We start from the raw sequence: 21,248 nt of genomic DNA, 5'->3' as shown, positions 1-21,248 counted from the left end.
TCTTTTAATCATTTTAACCGATACAAAAAATAATAACGCCCTTTTTGCAAAACTGTAATTAAGGAACACTGCTATAATTATTCCTGTGTTTAATCAAATAACACCATAAAATGAAATAAATAAATAATATAAATAAATAATTAGAATGAGCTTGACTGCGATATCTAAAAAATATGTTGTTAAATTAAATCATGTTTATTCCGAGGTTGAGCGGTAACATAGTGTTATTAAATTTCAGAGCCATGATAAATTAGTACAATTTATCATGATACAACTCATCAACTCAAAAAATTTGAAACAAATCTTGTGGTAAAGCTTATTTAAAAATCAAAATCATGCATATCTAATACTCAAAGTTTAATTTACTAGAAACGAAGACTTTTCCCTCTGTGGTAAATTAGAGCTATTTATGTCAGCCAAATTCATATGTCCAGACCGCATAAACTCTCAGTTTACCTAAGGATTATGGCAATGAACTTATGCAACTACCGTAACTTAATAAGATTTAATTTATTAAACTTTATTTTTTTGAAAATAAAAAAAATATTACATAATTAGTAAATATTTTTTAAAATAGGCAGCCTTAACACAGTGAAAATATTGTTTAGTTAATTATTTTATTTTGCAAAATAAAGATAAAAAAAAACTGCTGATTTTTAAATATTAAGATATTTTACCAGACCATTTTTTAATATTTTTGGAAATATTTATCTAGTTGTCAGCTTAACTAGCATTAACATTTATCTGTAAATACTAGATAGCACAGAGCACATTTAATAGAAAATGCTTATGAAGGAAATTTGTTTGACTGTAATTTATAAAAATCTATTTTAATTGCATGTCACATAGATGTTTGCATAATGTATCTATTTTAAATAGAAAAAAGAGCTAAAATAATTAGCTGTCAAACATAACCTCAGTGAAATTATAAATTGAATATAAAAACATCAAAATAAAGCATTCGTAATGTGTTACGAAAACATTCGAAAAGTGTATGATATTTGACTATACATATAGTGTTTTGAGATTTCTTTAAATGAAATTTTAAATGCTTCATTGAACATAATGGAGTAAAATTGTGTAAAAAAAGTATATTTAATTTTTAACTGATATTTATTTTAAATGACAGTCAAACTTTCCAAGTCATTCCCATTAGATTTAACGATGCATTCACTAAATCATATTTTTTGCAACATAATAATAATAATAAGGATAATAATAATTTCAAGTCATAATTATGTCTAAAAATCATATTTTTTTGAAGAAAAGTTATTCAACTCAGACCATAAAGGTACTGATATTACATTTCCGGTAATATCAATTTTCGAAATATAAGTTAAATGAAAACATTTTAAAGGTTGTTTAAAATGACTAAAGGTAATACTATAGTAAATGTATGTATTTGTTTATTGAATTTCTTAATATGATAATTTAATTCAATTTTATTTATGTCAAGTTACACAAGTTTGATTAATATTTAATTATAAGATTAAATTTGCTTGTAATTATTTAAATTACGTGCTTCAATCACCATTGAATTTTCCAAAGTAATTATAAAATATCACTATGTTTTTGCTTGCTTCTGAATAACATTCTTAAATATTAGAAAATTGTTGGAATTAGGAAGATATATTCCTGATGATAATGTTTTTGATGATAAGAAAAGAGTAATCAATGAATCACTGTAGCTGAATTATTTTCAACGAACACATTGTATCCTCATGAAAACATTTTGATCTTATTATAAAAATGATAGAAATTCTTCATAAGTTTCATTATTGTACTAAAAAGTCAAATGATGAGCACCATTTATTATTTTCAAATCGTAAATGGGTTTATTTGTTCACAACACAATATTCTACTCATTCGAGAATCTGTACCGATTTTCATATAGTCTCTACAGTTCAACACTGTCAGTATCACATAATTCTTGTCTTCTTTCTTTTATATGCATACATGAGTAATTCATTCCTCAATGAAGCACAGCAATCTGTGAATGAAATATAATATATTTAAAAGTAAAAGAAATAAAAAAATAATTAATTATACATAAATATCTTCATTAGTCATTATTAACGCCATTTAATGTTTGATTATATTTCTGGAGTGTTCTCCTCTCAATTATGTGACCAAAGTTCAAATCCCACCAGTGGCGTGTTGATACGAATTATGCCCCTGACTCGCACCAACCACAATGATGACGTAAAATATCATCAGTGGTAGACGGATCATGGATTAGATCCGACTAATCTGTCTAACCACGAGAGGTTTCCGTGGAAGCTAGGTTGTCCGAATGCATTTTCCTGGATGTCCTTTGTTCTCTGGGCAATTAACATTAACAATTAACATTCCAAATCGTCACAACTTAAAATCAAAAACGGTTTTAAACTTCATTGTGACAATGGGCAGTTCCATTCCCCATTCATTATGATCCATTTTCTGATTGATTCTGAGATGACAATAATCTCCCTACCGCCCTTTGAATTCTGACATGGTTTCAATAGAGAAGAGCCATGGTAGCTCAGGGGATAGAGGGTTTGCCTTTTAATGAGGTGTACTGGATTTGAAGCCCAACGTTGGCTTGTACCAACCACATTGCTGACGTAAAATAGGTTAGTCCCATCAAAAAGTCCACCACGAAAGCATATTTCTTCCAATACTTGAGAGGCAGGAGCCCTTGTCTTCTGTATTGGGTTCAAAATTACAAGTCGACCAAATTGAAAAGATAGTCTTAAGTTTAAAAATGGGTCGACTGTCCAATGCTGGTTATAAAATAAAATAATAAAATAAAATAAAAAGAGGAAATGAATAAGAATAGAAATAATGAACAAAAAATACTTACACAATAAATGTTTTTATTTTAACATATTGATGCGTATTCTTCTTAAATGAGCGTTTCATAAGTAAAAAAAATGACTCTAATTATGTCATAGAGTTAGTCAAATTTATTGTAAGTTTAAGAAATAAATACATTTAATTCTGCAAGCAATAGTTCATAGAATATGTACGGTAAGGATTACTGTTACTTTAAATTTCTAGTATCATTGTTACACTAATTACAATTGATATTTGAGCAAGGGTAAACAAGAACTCTATCGTAATTTGAACTCATTGTTGAAAAAGGGAATTGTGCCAGACATTATAACCTCTTTGATTGCTAAAAGAAATAAAAAGGTGCTGCATGACTATTACTTGACTAAAGTTTCAATTAGCAATCTAACAAAGTTTCAATGCAATTTTCGCTTTTTTTTTCTTCCCTTGAATATTAACTTTGCATACCCTTTGGGAATATATTTTTTGCCAAGGATTCCAAAAGAAACATATATTAAGAGTGGTCTTTGCAGAACTTTAGTATGATTCACTTTCACTGCTAGATAATGGTTAGTTACTGGCAAAAATGTTTCCAATTACCGACGGTAAATATAAATATATATAAAGTCATCATGATCATACAAATACCATACATACAATTATACTCAATGAACTTCCTATGATTCTAAACTTCCAAAAGAAACACATATTAAGAGTGGTCTTTACAGAACTTCAGTATGATTCGCTTAAAATCGACACTCTAAAATTTTCACTGGTAGATTAATGTTAGTTACTGGCAAAAAATTTTCCGATCACTGACCGTAAATATAAATTTATAAAGAGTTATCATGATCATACAAATACAATAGATACAATTAAACTCAATGGACGTCCTATGGATTTTATTATGCCCGTTGCTCTCAGCGAAATTTTTTCCTAGTAATACCGACCGTAAACTACCGAATCAAGTTAAAATAGTGTAGTTAGTGCCATCTGTCTAAGATAGATAGTGTCATCTGTCGAAGTGCGAGTGAGATTTGCAGGTTCATTATCAGGGGTCATCAGTGTAAGAGAAGTGCGAGAGAGATATTCTTTAATTCCGTCTGGGTTTGAATTCTCGACTTATGTGTCCGTAGTCTGATGATACTACGACTGTGGAAAAGGTTTTACATAATAACTGAATAAATTAAGGATTGACTCTAACTATTTAGCTGAAGTTCGTTACAACAATGACCCCCGGTGGTTGAGTGGTAGCCCTTCGCACTACCGTGCCACTCCTGGGTTCGAACCTTAGGCCGGGCAAGGTTGACTTAGCCTTTTATTCCTTTAGTGGGTCGATAAATGAGTACCAAGCTTGCTTGGGAACTAAACACTGGGTGGTTCCGCTTCCGGCTGACTATCTAACCGGAACATCTGCTCCTGTACCCTAGATCCCATGGTCAAGAAAACTGAGATGGGCACAGTAGGCCTTGTCCCTCTATGGGCTGTCGCACCACTGAGTTTAGTTTTTTTTTGTTACAATAATGGTTTACTGGCTTTTTTCTTGAAGAAGTGAACTGATCGTAATTATTAATGTCCAAAACTCCTAATGTTATTGAAAATTTCTCAGAGTGTATTGCAAAAAATATAGAAAAAAATATAACACAAGAAATGGTGTATTTGAACAGTGTTAAATGTTTTATTTAAAATAGGCAGTAAAGTCTTAGCGTCTTAGATGACGATTTGAGGATAAATTAATATTATGAAAGAAAATGTTGCCTTCCTGCTCCCTTTTCTTCCTGACATTGTTTGCCGTTTATAAAATAGATTTGCTAACTATTTTTCTTTTCATTATTTGAACAACCATTTTATTAATTTTTAATCTAAATTCTGAATATAGACAGTTTCGAGATCATTATTCAATCGCTACGATGATTTTTTTTTGCAATTTGCAATAGCAATTAAGGATTTGATAATTATTCTGAAATAATAATGGAAAATATTTCTTACCAGTTCGATTTGTTACACAATTTGACATATAATTTATTTGGCACCATAGGTATGGTTTCTATGCTAAACATCTGTGTGTCTGATAGTTAAGCTGACGGAAGAAGGACTCCGGTCATTTGGTGATGACCGTTGCTTGACAATTATGGCGCTGCCATGCGTGAAGCTCTCTGTTGGACTAGCTACATAAGTGCGCGTTCTTTCAATGTCAGGTGTTTCCAGCTCTGTTTGCAGAGGAAGCTGAAATACATAATGCACATGTATAAGCCCTAAAATAGTTAAACAATTTGAATATATCTAATTAACGTATTTTTCGGTACAAGCTGCAGCTTAGTTTTTTATTGATATATTGCCCATATTTTTAACGAATATTTTTTGTTAAGTTACAAAGATGAAACACTAAATGTTCAAAAATGCCATCGCATTTACACTGTATAAACATTGTACTATTCAAGGCGAAAACGATGTTAGATGGGAAATTGAACCATATTTCTGTATTACTTAAGCCTTTATACTCTCGATTACTTGTTACTTCTCTGTAATTTAACCAGCTTAAATTACAGATTTAATTGAATTTAGATAAATAACAGATGTAATTTTAAATTACAGATTTAAAATTACATCCTATTTAAATTTGAGAATTTCTGCTATTTATGGTTTAAATTTGGATATTTTTATTAAACCTCAAACAAAAACTTTAGCAAGTGCATCTCACTTAAACAGCAATTGGGAAACGGCATTCAAAAAAGTACTCATAGTAAAATGAAATTGCAATAAAGTTTGAAAATTACGCATGAAACCGACTCTTCATTTGGCTAAGCAATAAAATCTAAGAAAATCGGAAAGCTATTTGGTTTCAAAGAATGGAAATTAGGTAATATGAGGTCAAAGAACCAACATCTAGCAAAAACAATTCACATTCAATAGTAGCAAAATGAAAAATTGTAATTAGGCATCGACCATTGTACTTGGAAACATTAAGGGTAGGCAATAAAATCTAAATGAAGACTTATTTGGTTTTAAGGAGCTGAAATTGGATAATAGTACATTGTAAGAAATACACCAAATTGCGAGGTAAATGTCACTGAAAAATGGAACACTTGCATTATAATTATACAAGATAAAATGGTGCAGATATAGATGAGTGCATATTGATGGCTATGGTGACCTTATACTAATCCATGACAATAAGGCGACTTTTTCTACGTATTTACAAATTGTCTTCACTGTACAACAGGGTGGTACCAGGGTCAGCGTGCTGGTTCATATTTATCCTGTTCATTTTTTAAGGTGACTCCTAAGTCACTAACTACTCTTTAACCTCAAGTTTTTGCAATAAATTCTAATGTCCAGAGAAAAGTAGTGACACCGGTAATTTTTTTTTTTTTACCGTAACTTTTCATTATTTTTTTTCCAGCGCACTAAATGTGCTCAGTGTACTAAATCCGTGTAAACTTCTCCCTGCTACTTTTAAATTTTCTTATTTTTTGTCCAATGCTTTGTCGTTATTATTTGTATGAACAAAAATATATGTCAATATTGGAGCTACCACTCAGAAAGATTATGCATTTTACGTTCCAAGTTGGAAAATACGAAGTATTAAGCTTCTTTTACGCTTTCTGGAGTGCACGTTCATAAATAATTCACAGTCACGAGTTCTTACCGGCATACAAAAGAAATATTTAAAGCTGCATCGCCTGTTCACTTTGAAAAACGAACGGAAAGATATTAAAAAATATATTTATGGAAAAAAAATGTACCATCTTTTCATCTCCGTTATTATTTCAGATCAAAAACCTTCGAAATGGCGTCTGACAAGACCCATCGTCCTAAAGACGATCGCCAAGCTCAGAAACGTTATGATTAATAACGAAAGGTATAAAAGACCCAGAACACATAAATCATAAAGACCTATCAGACTTAGAAAATCGGAAAAATGTCGCTTTTTCTCATTGTCTTCCTCACAATACCCTTTTTTTAGATTTAAAAAAAATCCAGAGCGTTAGATTCCGATCTTTCAGTTTTTGGGCGCAGCTCTTCCGTTTTTTTTATGTTAAAAAAAATAACAAAAAGTTTTCATTTTTAGCAGGGCCGTCCTTGTTTACGTGACAAAAATGATAAGATAGAGAAAATGACAGAGAGAAAAAATGACAACGAGTAAATATTGTATAGTTTTTTTTTCTTCTTCCATTCCTTTCGTGAGAGTGTTTTGTTACTTCTTTTCATTTACTGTTTAGCGATTTTGAGTTTCTGGAGGTCCTGTTTGAAGATTTAATGAGGTGTTCAGAATCCAAGTGCCTTTCTTTTGTTTTCTCACCCCCGAGTACATTGAAAAATTGTGTAAATATCATTTTAAGGCATGTATTCTTTATAAAATGTTAGTAGCTTCTTTTTTTTTATTTCATCCGCCAAGTAGTTTGGATAACAAAAAGAATTCAAGTGAACATTTTAAAAATATAATGGATGATTTCTTACTAAAGTGTTTTACATTTGCTTTCCGTATTTATCTTTCAATTGATGTACTTTTAGTTTAGTATATGACGTTGAGTTTTGAGTCTAAATTGTTTTGCACGCAAGAGATTATATCCTGTTTGTAATGTTTTAGCTAAAAAAATGTGTATTTGTAGTTGCAAGATACCTGATTTATACTTATTTTAATGAAATGTTATAGTAATAAAAATTGCAATGAAAAAGTTAAATATACAAGAAGCTTGAAGCTAGAAAATACTACATATTTCTATGGAATGGAAGGAACTAACTCTTCAAGGAAACACTTAGAAAAAGCTATTCTATTCTCGGAAAATTAATTCAAGGCTTAGCGATACTATACTGGTATCGGATTGAGAAAGAAATGTATGGTTAAAACTAATAGAATACGGTAAAAGTGTTTTTGGCTCTATGGGAACACCAAAAACTTGGTAATTTTTTGCCGCAGTGCTTTGGATACGATTTGGGTAAAATTAACAGTAAAATATTGTTACATAAGATCCGGTAAAATCTAATAATTTCATCATGATACCTTAGAACATGTTATACATTTATACTAACCGTGTATTATTACTTTTCAGTTTTGCATTTTTACTAAATGTATGGGAATAAGAACTATAATTTTGAAAGCCAAAATTCTGTGTAATCTGTCACCATATGAACGGAGCAAATACCAAATAAATGGTTTTAATACCATTTATTTTAATTTCATTTGTGAAAACTACAGTTTTTTTTTTACCGGAAACGTCATTACAATGCAGTTAAGTAATTTTACCAGAATTCTTTTCTCCGTGCATAAACAATTACACTGAGCAGATTCTCAGCGAGCTTAATTAGGTGTAAAATTCAACCATATTTTTTTAAATTTCTAAGCAATAGTATCATACATGTTAAACAGTAACTCCCCTTAGTCCAACGGAGCTAAGCACACTCCAGCAGGAATAATAAGAAACATGTAATTTAAACAATAGAATTAAATAGTTGACACTCTATGGTAATTATGTAGAATTGCTGTTATATATTTATTTTTGCACGATTGTATCTGGAACGATGATGTATTGCATAAAGGAATGAAATACTTCTCTTAGTGTGACTAGCTTTAAAGTTACGTTTTTTCTTATATATATATATATATATATATATATAATTTAAAAGTAATAATGATGGCTGAGATTTATAAAACTATGTCATTTGTTCTGAATTAAATGAAAAAAAAATGCAAAATGTACTTTTGTCTACATCAAAAACAAAACATGGCATTCTAACAGAATTCACATCTAAGTATTTCATAGAAGCGGAAGAAAACAAGCAACTAAAAGGTTACAAGGGACTTTCTAAATTCAATAAAAAATAATAAAAGAAAACGATTAACTCATGGATCTCTAGTAGTTAAGCTTTTTGTCGAAACGTGGCGCTCTAAAACAGTTTGGGCAATTGTTGCCAATTTGCTACACGTTAAACAAAATGCATTGTCTCTATATGTTTTTCATTAGAGTGGAAACGAGTTCAAGAAGGATTAATTTGAGCAATGAAAGGTTTCAACTTTCTGACCTTTGGACAATATAGTGTAACAAGTTTTAAAATTCCTGTATTATAATATTGGTTGAGTAATATTTATTAGATTAAATTCATTAGATATTATAAGATTAAATTCTATTAGATTAAATTCATTGCTATCAAGTCTACATATTACAATTCATCAGTCAGTTTTTATACTATATTTTAACAATCGAATTGCACCTTATGTATATTTATGCAATTAGTTTATTTCGATTTTTTATAAAAATTTGCCATTATTTTTTATATAATTTGAAATCACTAGTAAATAAGGAACTTTAGGTTTTTTAGCTTTTGTTTGTTAGCTATTAAAGTTTAAATAATGAAGAATCAAAAGAAAACTATTCCCATAGTTCGAAAGCCAAAACTTAGTAAAAAGTTTTTTTTCCTCGCTTAACTTACTATCAATTCTGAAAGGTCGTATGAAATTTAAGAATATAGTTTTAACAATAGAGAGAATGTGATAATATCAGGTTACTTTTCTACTTCTACACTGTTAAACATATTGGACTGAAGTTTCATAGTATCTTTCATATTTGCTGCAATTCTATACGTATAAGGCTAATTTAATTCACATTGTTTTACTTCCTAAACTTGATTCCACGATCACTAAAGTTCAAGTTGAACGGAAGCATGATTCAATTTAACACAGTGTTGCAGCAACCTTACTCAGCTTCAAAATTACTGTTCCATCCTGAAATTATATTTTTGTCGGAGTAATTAGTAAGCGCAGTAGATTTTAGTAAGCATTTCATAAATTTGTTATGGCTTTTTATAATAAAAAAGTAGAAAAGGTTATTAAATCTTCTATAAAAACAGAAATATTTAGTTAAAATCAACTATTAGAATACAACTCAATCTAAATGGATTATTCATTCCTATTTCTTGATACGCTATCCTTACATTTTTTACGTTTGATTTCTTTTACTATCTACACTTTTTAGGAGCGGTTTGCGTTAGTGTTACAGAATAAAAAGAATTACAAATATTCCAGATCAGAAAAAAGTAAGCATAACGATTTGGCTTTATTTTTCTTATCCAATGCTATGCAACAGAACCTTTTTTTTTACTGTAAGCCTCTTTTTTACCTAACTAGTCTCATCCAGCTGACTATGCATCAGCGAGCCAGAGTCGAGGCTATTTCTTTATCCCTTGAGACCTATTTTGGTATGTTTTCAGACATTCCTATTAAATCAACCAAGTCCCCAAATAACTCCCCGCAGACTTATATATAAGCTGTAGACCCCCTTGAGCAGCTACTGACATTTAGTGGATCTTCAGCTATATTGGACCATTTTGGCTGCTCCACGAAAAAAAATAAATAAAATGAACTAAAAAAACGGGACTAGGACGAATTTAAGGGCGGTGATGGTAGATTAAAAAGAACGGGCGATATCTCTTTCTCAAAGGAAGAGGGGAAAAAAGAAACTAATAAAGGCGAGATGGTTTATTAAGTGTTGAAATTTATGCCAGACTCTACCTTAAATGGGGCAATAAATTAGGTTTATGTTTTATTCATTGAAGAAAAGCTAGTGGTGTGAAAGGATTATTAAAGTTACACATCGCACTGTTCGCTGTGGGTGATAAGCAATAAAGTATAGGTAAGTATTTTAGTCATGGTAAATGCAATTTATCGGTATATTCATATTTCGTACTTAATGTATGCAATCTTTCGGTCAGTCGTTTACGAAATAATTTCGGGAATGTGAAATGTTTAGAGATATTTACTCAGCATTTAAAGTGAACTTTGTCTTTAAAGCTAAATGCAATAATTGTTGAAAAATTAATTCTGTGGAACAAAAGATGCGTGAATATTTCAAGAAATTTAGATTTATAAGACATTAATATATAGTATTGAAATTCTAACATGCATCTAATAAGAAAATGTGTTTTTCTTAGGTATGCATATCTGTATTTTAATAAAAAAGTATCAGTCAATGCATGATATTTTTTTTTAAATTTATGCATACATTGCACATAAATAAAGCAATGTGATTAAATAGCTTCCGGATATGTTGTCTTGCTAAGACAATGTAAACTAGATATCAAATATATAGTTACTCAAGGTTCTAAGGTTAAATATTTTTAAAAATTGGCATTTAAGGCGAAAAAACAACTTGAAACGCATATTTCTAAATTTATTTACTGGTCAATTTTTCATCATAATTTCTTTTTTTCTAATACATTTTAACAATATGACAAAAACAAGAATTCATTGTATTTTAAACGTATTTTAAAATATTTTTCCGTTTCATGACCATTTTAGTATTTGTTACCAACTACGAGACAGTAAGAGTCTGTTGCCACGATTAAAGCTTTGATTTCACATTGCATTGGTGTAATATGTTTTTATTTATAAAAATCCCTTGCTTTACATTTACACAGAAACTTATTGCAAAGAAAACATTTTATACCATCAATTAGTTCTATTTTTTAGAACAGAATTTTGATCAACAAACATTATTTAGTAAATAAAAAAGAAAACTGGAAATTTATTCTAAATCTCAGCTTTTTAAAAACTTTAGTTAATCTTATGTTGGACAAACATTGTTATAAAATTTTGGTATGGTCGTTTTCAGTCAGTTTTAAAATTAAAAATATTCGCCAAACATGTGTAAAAGCTTTTATAAAAGTAACTTTTGAAATCTTATTTTTGGAATAAAGCTATTGCAAACTTAAAATTAGAGAAAAATCAATTAATTTTTGCGATTTTGCCGATTCTATTCTTACGAAGTTATGAAATAGTAGACAAATTATTTTAAACAAAATTTGTCACTTATATTAGTATACTATAATAACGATCTTAAATTGATTATTTTGATTACATATTTTAATATTCTTTTATATTCCATTCATTTTTTCCGTTCTCTTATATTCAATTCATTTTTATATTCCGGTTGTTAGTCAATTTTTTTTATTCATTTGGAATTAATTTTATTATTTTTCTTATTAAAGACGTAAACAATAATATTATTTTTTAATATTTGACAAAAAAATACCCAGAATTAATAATATAAATTTTGTTTATAACTGAAAATTATAGGGGTTTTAAAGCTTCATATAAATAAAGTTAATATATGCTAATTATTAATAAGGTCAAACTATTTTGTTTTGAATGAGACTATTGATTTTATCACGAAAGATTCTATGACTGTCCCTTTTTTTACAAATAGCTATAATTTTGTTTAAAAAAATTCTTGCATTTTTCTCAAAGTTCTTTCAATTTAAATTTTTTGAAAAATATTTAAGTATGAAACAGAATTCAATTTTAAAATACATATAAGTTAATAGATTTTTTTAAATTCACCAAAATGCAATAATATATGCAATAATGTCTGTTTGCTCGAAATTAATAATGTAACAAAGTTCATATAGAACATGTATGTATAAATTGATAAAATGACAATAAAACATTGTTTGCAATGCATAGTAAAAATAGTTTTAAATGAAAATTTGAAAATAAATTTTAAAATTTTAATTCATATTACAAAGTTTGGGAAATTAAATGCAGTTTGGCATACTGTTTACATTTCATTACGTTTTTAAGACTTAACTGTCTTAAAAAGATGGTAATTGAAAGTGAAAGTAGATGCATAGACTAAAGTTTCAAAGCAAACAACATTAAACGAAATGAAAATGAATTGAAATTACGAAATTGAAAAAAGATTCTGTAATAAGAGAGCAAATAAGAGAACATTTTTTACACGCACTTAATAAAAGCTAACTTAAATTGCATCATAGTGCTAAATGATGCCGAGATTCCTAGTTTATGAATCCCTTAAGATTTGCCCCCTTGAGCGAAAAACTAGAACTTAACTTCAATTAGAAAGTGCAAGTCTAGTTTTCCAGTTTGCACTATTAAACATACCTTAAAACTAGCTTTCAGGAACAAACAACCTCTAGGAAAATGCCTGCGATATTTTCCCTTTTATTTTTTTTTACTTCCCTACTTTTATCCCTAAATTTGAATAGAAACAAGTGAGATAGAGTCTAGAGAGCGATACGTAATTAAGGCATATTTCCATACTAAGGGAATTAGGGAATTTACGATACTATTTTTAATCCATTGCTTGACTTTTATTAAAAAAAGCATGTTACTTTCAAGGAGATTAAAATGGTGCTATACATACAAGGCATTCTTCATGGAAGAATGCCTAGTATTTTCATTACTTCGAAATGTGATATCGTTGTTCCTAATTGAACCTGCAGATCGGATTATAATTTTAACCAACAGAATAAATATAACGTAAATATTAATTAACTCCAAAAGGAGTTAGATGAGCAAGTTTTATAGTAGCGGCCGTCTTTTAATTAGTTATAAGAAAATGAATTTGTATTTTGTTGATGATGTTCTCTTGTGTGCGATTAAATTAAATATAGTGTGCTATTTTATTTACGTAAGTAACTTTTTAATTGCATTAGTCATAAATAAACGTAATTTTGTTTTAGTGAATAAAAACGAATTTGGAAAGTAAATTATTTAATATGAATATTTTTGAATATTGAAATTATAAGTTGTTTATTTAGTTTCTAAAATATGTTTTTGGTATAAAAAAACTAATTCTTAATTTGATAATATAGAAAAAATGTACAATTTCTTTTGGATTAGATTTTGAACAATATAATTAATTACTAGGGACTAGAATATGCTACAATGTAATTACTAGAAAACAAATATAAAGACAACTTGTTACTACATAATATAATTTCTTTATTACAACATAGTGTAATTACTTTTAAACTGCAATATTTTCTGGTCAATGCTATATCGCTAAAAATAAATAAAGCATTATCTAAATTTTCTGCACTAATGTAAAAGAAATATTTGTTAAATTTGTTTTATTCTTTTTAAATTGGAGAAGTTTTATGTTGTAAGGTTATTATCCTACGTCTAAGAGTTTTATGTAACCTCTAACACCTTAACTTAATACTATGTATAATAATGATAATAATGATAATGCTATCGGATAAAAATTTATTATATATTAAATATAAAGGGATTAAATGTGTAAATGGAATTGGAAAGCATAACTTATTCAAGAATAAATTTTATAAGCAGGTAATTTTATAAGCAGGTTCCTATACCAGAAAACAAATGTACCTGATATAAAGATAAGTGATAATAAAAATAAATGTACCTGATGTTTGAATAATGTTATAAGTTTGTTCCTAAAAGATTGATTTAAAAAACTGAAGAATCTTTTATAAATAGCGGTTTTTATTATTCAGTATTTATTTTTATAAAAAGAATATTGCTATCAAAATTATGTAGCGTTGAGTAGTTGCTTTTTAGTTCTTACTTATTAACATGTTCTTTAAAAATATACGAAACATTAAACATTTAAAATGATTTTAATTAAAGTTAATGTTATTTTCCAATTACTTTTAATTCGTTATTTAATATTTCTGGAAAATACACAAATAGTTCACTGATGTATTATATTTATTTATTATCAATGCTTAAATATTCAATAGAATTTTTATTAACATAAAAGCTTATCTTCAAAAAATTTAATGTTTTCTTATTTTAAAAAGTATAATAAGTTACCATTTGAATCTTAGTTAAATCGCAATTTCATTTCTGATTGCATATTTAAATATTTGTCTCTAAAATAGCTTGGGGTTATGAGATAATGAAAAAGTGCACAGTTCTTAAATTACCGTTTTGACTAAATAGACTCAATGTAATTTATTTAGTAATTCTGATATGTTTTAGAATTAGCCTAGTTTCATGCCCAACATATAAACTATATAAGTACACATAATATTTTACACATATGCTATATATTAATAAAACTGAAATTTTTCATTTTACTTATTTATTTGATTATTTGATTGAAGCAATAAATTAATATCAACCCTAAGCTATATTATTTTTTGTCTTCTGTATTTGCAAATAAAGGAATAAAAATTAAAAGGATATTTTTCATTTAGTTATAGGTATGTCGATAAATATGTGTCATGTATTGTTTCAAATCATATTAAGTAATTTTTAGCTACTGAAATTCATAAGAAATAATATATTTATAAGCAAATTTTTGAATGACTAAACTTTTTAATTGTGATCAATTTAGTTGTTCAATAGTTTTAACAAGGGATATTTATATCGATGATGTTTTTCAATTGTGTTGGGTTATTACTTTTTGTGTTTTCAAATGTAAGCTTTGCTTGGGATTTGTTACTCTTCTGTGTTGCTTCTTGTGCTTCTAATAGCGAGGATTTCTCAAAAGTAAGTTTGCTAGAAATCTGTCATTTCAACAAAAAAAAATTGCTTCTGTTTGAGTTAAGTTCGAACGCATTATTTTATTTTGTAAATACTGCAACTTTTAACACAATTCAAAAAAAAAAATACTTGGAAATGAAGCAAATATGGAATAAGTATTTTATGAAATGTTCACGTAAGCAAGGCAATTCTACTAAACAGGACCAATTAAATTTTCTTGTTTAGACAGATTTTTTCATGTTTTAAGTTATTTTCATGTATTCACATTCGTTACTGAGGTATTTCAGATATAGATACATTTTAAAAGATATTTCCTTCATGAATACATGAACTGATATCAAATGTCACGTGCGGTTAAAATCGTTGAATGAGACTGCTCTTTGCATAGGAACTAATATTTTACAATACATCACATATTCTACAGACAATAATAAATATATTACATACAGCAAGTAAATAAAACATTAAGGCCTGGTCTTAATTTATAAGTCTAAAGAAATCCCAAGCATGTATGTGTGGTGCGTTCGAGATAATCGAAGTTAGGATTAAACGTTATATTCCGGATGTCATTACGAGTAGAGCCAGAACAAACCAGCAATTGTTTGTTCTATCTATTTGTTGCTTAATTATACACAACATTTGGTTTTGAAAATCAGTAAAATAATTCAGCTATCAGAAGAATGTTGGCTTCTTGTTTCGTGCACATTTTTCTATATTTAAAGTTTTTCTATATTAAAAGGTTTTCTATATTTAGGGGTTTTCTATATTTAAGTGTTTTCCATGTTTAAGGGTTTTCTATGTTTAAGGGTTTTCTATATTTAAGTGTTTTCTATATTTAAGGGTTTTCTATATTCAAGGGTTTTCTATATTTAAGGGTTTTCTATATTTAAAAGTTTTCTATATTTAAGTGTTTTCTATATTCAAGGGTTTTCTATATTTAAGGGTTTTCTATATTTAAGGGTTTCTATATTTAAGGGTCTCATACAGTTTAAAACAAGTCCTGCCTGCAGATCCCAAAACTATTTGTCTTTTGTTCAAACTTTCTTTAGAATGTTTCATCTCCGTTGGGCAAATTCATAAAGTTTAGGGCTCGTTTACATAATGGTGCTTTAGATAGGGCCAATACGGTAAAAAAACGAAGTTCGGGGTGAAATTTTTTGAGAAACCTTATGAAAAAGCCATGGATTTATATAGAAAGTCTTCAAAATTTCAAGAAAATCGCTTGAAGAAGATTATGCATGATTGTTGGATAAGCTTATTTTTAGATATCTTCAGTCCAAGCGATCGCAGTTTAAACATTTGTTTCCAAGCCTAGTAACAATTATAAATAACTATTAACATTGCTATTAACTGTTGCTATTTATAAATAAACGCTGTTATGCATTAAATTATGAATTCAAAAGATCATAACCTTTTAAAATCGTGTTTCATGCAGTAACTATACACTTTTTCAAGAGTAATAACCACTAAGTTCCTTATTCATTTTGAAGATTATAGGTAAGAAAAAAATTCATATTTGTTTTCGTAATTAGTTACTTGATAGTAGAATAAAAATATAAAAAAATCCTATTATCCTGTGTTTTTTTATTTAGTATGCAACTCCCGACACTGAAAAAAAAATCTCATCTACACGGTGTCTAATGGAACATTCCTTTAGAGCCAGCATCATCGCCCTTTGACTAGCTCTGTACTTCGAGTACTGCTCTATTAAACCCTAGACGAGGAAACATGAGTTGTTATATCGATTTCCAAGCTATGTAAGATTCAGAGCGTTTGAGTATTATGTTAACTTAAAATCCGAAAGCAATTTATAATCAAATGATATGCAAAATTGTCAATGATGTCACTTCTCCGTACATAAAGTTTTAAAATTCTGCTGTGGGATTAAGCGTCGAACATGTGACCTTTCCGGAATCAAGATTAAAAAATGGGTTTTATATATTTAGAGAATGTTTGCTTAAGCTTTTTCACGAATAAAAACAAAATAGACAAAGTTTAAATTCTTTTCTATCCTAGAAAAATTATATTTTTAAACTATGTATGTTCACTTTTAACAAAGAATTATCTGGACTTTGAAAAAGGCAATTAGATTAAATATTTCAAAAGTTTGAAACGTTTTTAAAAACTGCCAATTTGGTGAAAAAATTTTCATATATTAAAAGAAAGGACAAACACAAACGTTTTTATTTGTACAAAGCTATAATTTTTCTTCCTTTTGAAACTTTGAAACATTTCAAAGAACGCTGGATGAAGATGGCAAAGGTTAACGTATTACATTAAATTACTCATTACCTTTCAAACAGTTATAAATCACTGTTTCAAATTTACAACATGTATGGAAATAGCTTATTAATTGCTAAAAAATGTAATTTCATCCAATGACAAACTTTCAAATAAGCAGCCTCTATAACAAAAAAATCGTCGCACCAAGTAGCAATCATCCGATTGCTTCTTGGTGCCAGATAACAGTGGTGCATGGCTCGATCAGGCTGGAATGATGCCGACTGGGGACGTATAGTCTTTAGCGACGAATCCCGCTTCCAACTGTGACCTGACGATCATCGAAGACGTGTTTGGAGACGCACAGGGCAGAGGAGGATCCTGCCTTCACTATTGGACGCCACACCGGCCCTGAAAAAGGCATTATGGTCTGGGGTGCCATTTCCTTTGACAGCCGGACCCCTTTGGTCGTCATTAGAGGTGCACTAACTGCACAGCGCTCCATCTACGACATCCTAAGACCTGTTTTGCTACCGTTCCTTTTGCTGCTCCCTGGGCTAGTTTTTCAGCAGGGCAATGCCAGACCACATACGGCCCTTGTTGCTATGAACTGTCTGCAAGCTCGTCAAACTCTTCCTTGGCCAGATCACCAGATCTCTCGAGCATGTCTGGGATATGATGGGAAGGCGATTGCATCTGGCGCGGAATGTTGATGACCTCGTTCGACAATTGAATCGAATTTGGCAGGAAATACCGCAAGAGACCATCCGGTAGCTTTATCGATCTATGCAACGCCGTGTGGCAGCTTGTATCCAGGCTAGAGGTGGGTCAGCACCTTATTGAACTTGTTTCTGTAACTCTGCAATAAATTATTTAATTGTTCTGAAATTTTAATCATTTACTATTCTGTACTTTGTCTTCTTATCCACCAATTTTCGTTTCAATCGGACAACTCCTTCTTGGTGCGTCGATTTTTTTATAGAGTGTATATGCCAATAATTTAATTCGTAGTTCGAACTTAGTAGAGGAATATGTTAGATTCACCCTATCTTATTATTATAACGTTTGAATTTTAAAAAAATGATTATTACCTTAATTTTTAATCTTGGATTAATAAAATTTTCGCTATTTGATGAATCAAGCGGCAGCTTTTTCCAATATACACTTTCCGTTTTTGCTGTCGCTTCTCCTGTTACATCTGGTTTGCTATTTTCTATGATTACATAACTATCTGAAAAAAATGTATAAAAATGTCAATTTGTATTAATTTAATTAAAGAAGAAAAAAAATGTTTGTTTAAGACATTTAAAATAAAGGTGATTATTTTTATTCATTAATTAATAGTTTTGAAACACTGTGATGGTTAGTTAAAATGTAAGCATATATACCAGGTGTGAAATGCTTTAGTTGCTCCTCTTCTCGGTGTTCACATAAACAGTGGTTAAAATTTTTGTGGTCGGGATCAGAGCTAGATGGATTTCTGTAACAAAAAGATAATAATTTCATTTGTAAAAATGCATCATAGGTTTTTAATTAGGTAATTAATCAAAAAAATAATGCTAAGCTGATAATGGAATAGTAATATATATTTTGATAAAGTAGAATGCTTAAATGTCTAGTGTTTAAATGAATGTCTTTGCAAATGTACAGTGCGCACCCTAAACAACTTTTGATCTAATGATTGGATCTTCACGTTCTAAGACTTATTCCTAATGGCTCAGGAGGGTTACCTGAAATATGCTAATTATTTAGTCATCTGAAATATGCTAATTATTTTGACACCCAAAACATAGAGGCTAGCCTCAATCTGGAAAATATGGTCCCCATAGTTTAGTCAGGAGAGCGCTCCGAAATTTCGATCCCTTAATGCAGAGGTCGCCAAAGTTGTCTATATAGACCCCCAGGGGTCTATTTAGCAAAATCGGGGCTCGATCTGTGCCAGGGGGTCGAATGGGGGTCGATCCGAATCGGAAGGGTCGATTGGGGATCATAGAAAAAACAGTTCTTAATACGCAAATCACACATACCTAATTGAGTATGTAAAATTTGTGAATTTTTTTATAATTGACTTAGCTTCAGACATCATTTATAAGAAACAAATGAAACGATTCCCATGTGTCTTCTATGCGAAAAAACTTTTGGAAATGACTACATGAAACCGTCAAAAATGAAAGAGCATCTTGATAGGGTTCACTCAGATAAAAAAAAATAAAGAGCTTGAATTTTTCAAAAAACTTAACTGCGACAGTTAGAAATAAAAGAAGAAGACTTGGAAATATATACAGGTCATCTTCAAAAATTGAGCAACGATTTTAAACTGTGCTTTCTTGATTTGGAAAACATTGATATTCCTGATTGGATTATTGCGCCATTTTCTGCTCAAATTGAAAATGTGAACATCAACCTGCAAGATGAGCTTGCTGCATTATTATCGGATCTTGAAGCAAAAGACGCTTTTTTTAAAATTTATCAATAAGCAAATTTTGGACAAATATAAATACAATGCAAAATTATGTAAAACTTTACAAAATAGCTCAGCCATTCAAGCTAGCATTTCCAAGTTCCTACATGGTCAAAGCCGGTTTCAGTTACGTAAATTCAATCTTAACTAAGTACAAAAATAAATTAAATGTGGAGTTTCGAGGGGATTTAAGATTAAAATTGACCAATTTTGAACCCAATATAGCGAAAAAAACACCAGGCACACCCATCTCACTGATTAAGAAGCAATAAATCTGTAGTTACTTTACTCATTATTTCTACTGATTTATAATTACTTATTATTTAATAAATATTAAGGTATTTAAACTTCAGTAATATTTTTCATAAAACTATTGTTACATAATAAATGTACTATATTACTTTAATAAATGTTTAAAATGATAAAATAAATGTAAAGACACAGTATCTAATAGAACTGTGAATAGAACTGTGATCAGAACTTTATGTTAATTAACAGAAAATTACTTTTATTTGGGTCGATGGAGATTTCGAAAAATTATATAGGGGTCGATGATCACAAAAGTTTGGCGACCCCTGCCTTAATGCTAACTTTACTTTTTGCGTTTTTCACCATATCTCGGAAATTTTTTAAGTGAATTGAAAACTTTTTCAACACTATTATAAAATTCATTTATCTAGATATAATTCCATGCAAATTCTATCTATTGTTTTTTATTATTTTACTTAATATTAGACGAAAATATTTTAAGTAGTAAGATATGCAATTTTTAACATCCTTTTAAGAAATTAAATACAAAATATAAAATTAGCAAACTACAAATTTTTTTCGAAATCAGTTAAATAGTTCCTGAAAAATTAAATTTTAAAGAAGCCGCATTTTCAAAATTCGATTCTCAAGAACGATTCGCCCGATTACGCTCAAATTTTGTATTTTGTCACGTAAGACTATATCATTCGAAATGATGTGAAAAATGTTCTACCTTATTGTTCAAAATATTTTCAGCCAGTGTTAAATAATATAATTAATCTATATTAAAAGTTGAATTTTTCTTATAATTATCTTTGTATAAACAAATTTTATAGTTGTGTGAAAAAATTTTTCAATTCACTTAAAAAGTTTCTCGAGATATGGTGAAATACGCAAAAAATATAATCAGCATTAACCCCTTCTTTCTCGCTTCCGTGAAAATGACGGGTCGAGGTTTCGCCCTCTATTTCTCGCTTCAATGATATTGACGGACTGGAGTGCTCAGTAGTAACGCGTCAATAACAATAAAACTAATTCACTTCTTTTGTCCGGAAAACATTTTATTTCTCATTTTACACACCAGATGGCAGTACCAAGATATTTTTAAGGTACTTGTAGATAGTTAGGTTATTTTAAACTAGTTGCTGCACTAATCAAATACGTAATATAAATACAAAAGCCAAAAAAAAAAAATCACTTTTATGACTGTTTTCTTGAAAATTAACCGATCGTTAAGGGATACAATCTTTGGAC

At 29.3% G+C, this 21,248-nt stretch overlaps 1 protein-coding gene across 1 annotated transcript in view; it reads right to left on the bottom strand.

The window, feature by feature from the left end:
- Nucleotides 1–1,938: 1,938 nt before the first annotated feature.
- Nucleotides 1,939–21,248, bottom strand: part of LOC107449925 (neural cell adhesion molecule 2) — a 458,476-nt gene continuing 439,166 nt past the window's right edge. Inside the window, exons 11-14 of the mRNA XM_016065606.3 lie at nucleotides 18,673–18,764; nucleotides 18,376–18,515; nucleotides 4,801–5,037; nucleotides 1,939–1,990 (exon numbers count right to left, since the gene is read on the bottom strand). Of these exons, the coding sequence (XP_015921092.1) occupies nucleotides 4,864–5,037; nucleotides 18,376–18,515; nucleotides 18,673–18,764 (406 nt within the window). The 3' untranslated portion in view covers nucleotides 1,939–1,990; nucleotides 4,801–4,863. The remainder of the gene's footprint in view (nucleotides 1,991–4,800; nucleotides 5,038–18,375; nucleotides 18,516–18,672; nucleotides 18,765–21,248) is intronic.

Source organism: Parasteatoda tepidariorum, chromosome 4 (assembly GCF_043381705.1).
Source record: "Parasteatoda tepidariorum isolate YZ-2023 chromosome 4, CAS_Ptep_4.0, whole genome shotgun sequence".
Lineage (NCBI taxonomy): Eukaryota > Metazoa > Arthropoda > Arachnida > Araneae > Theridiidae > Parasteatoda > Parasteatoda tepidariorum.
Note: the sequence above shows the minus strand (reverse complement) of the source record. Positions and strands in the feature narration are given on the sequence as shown.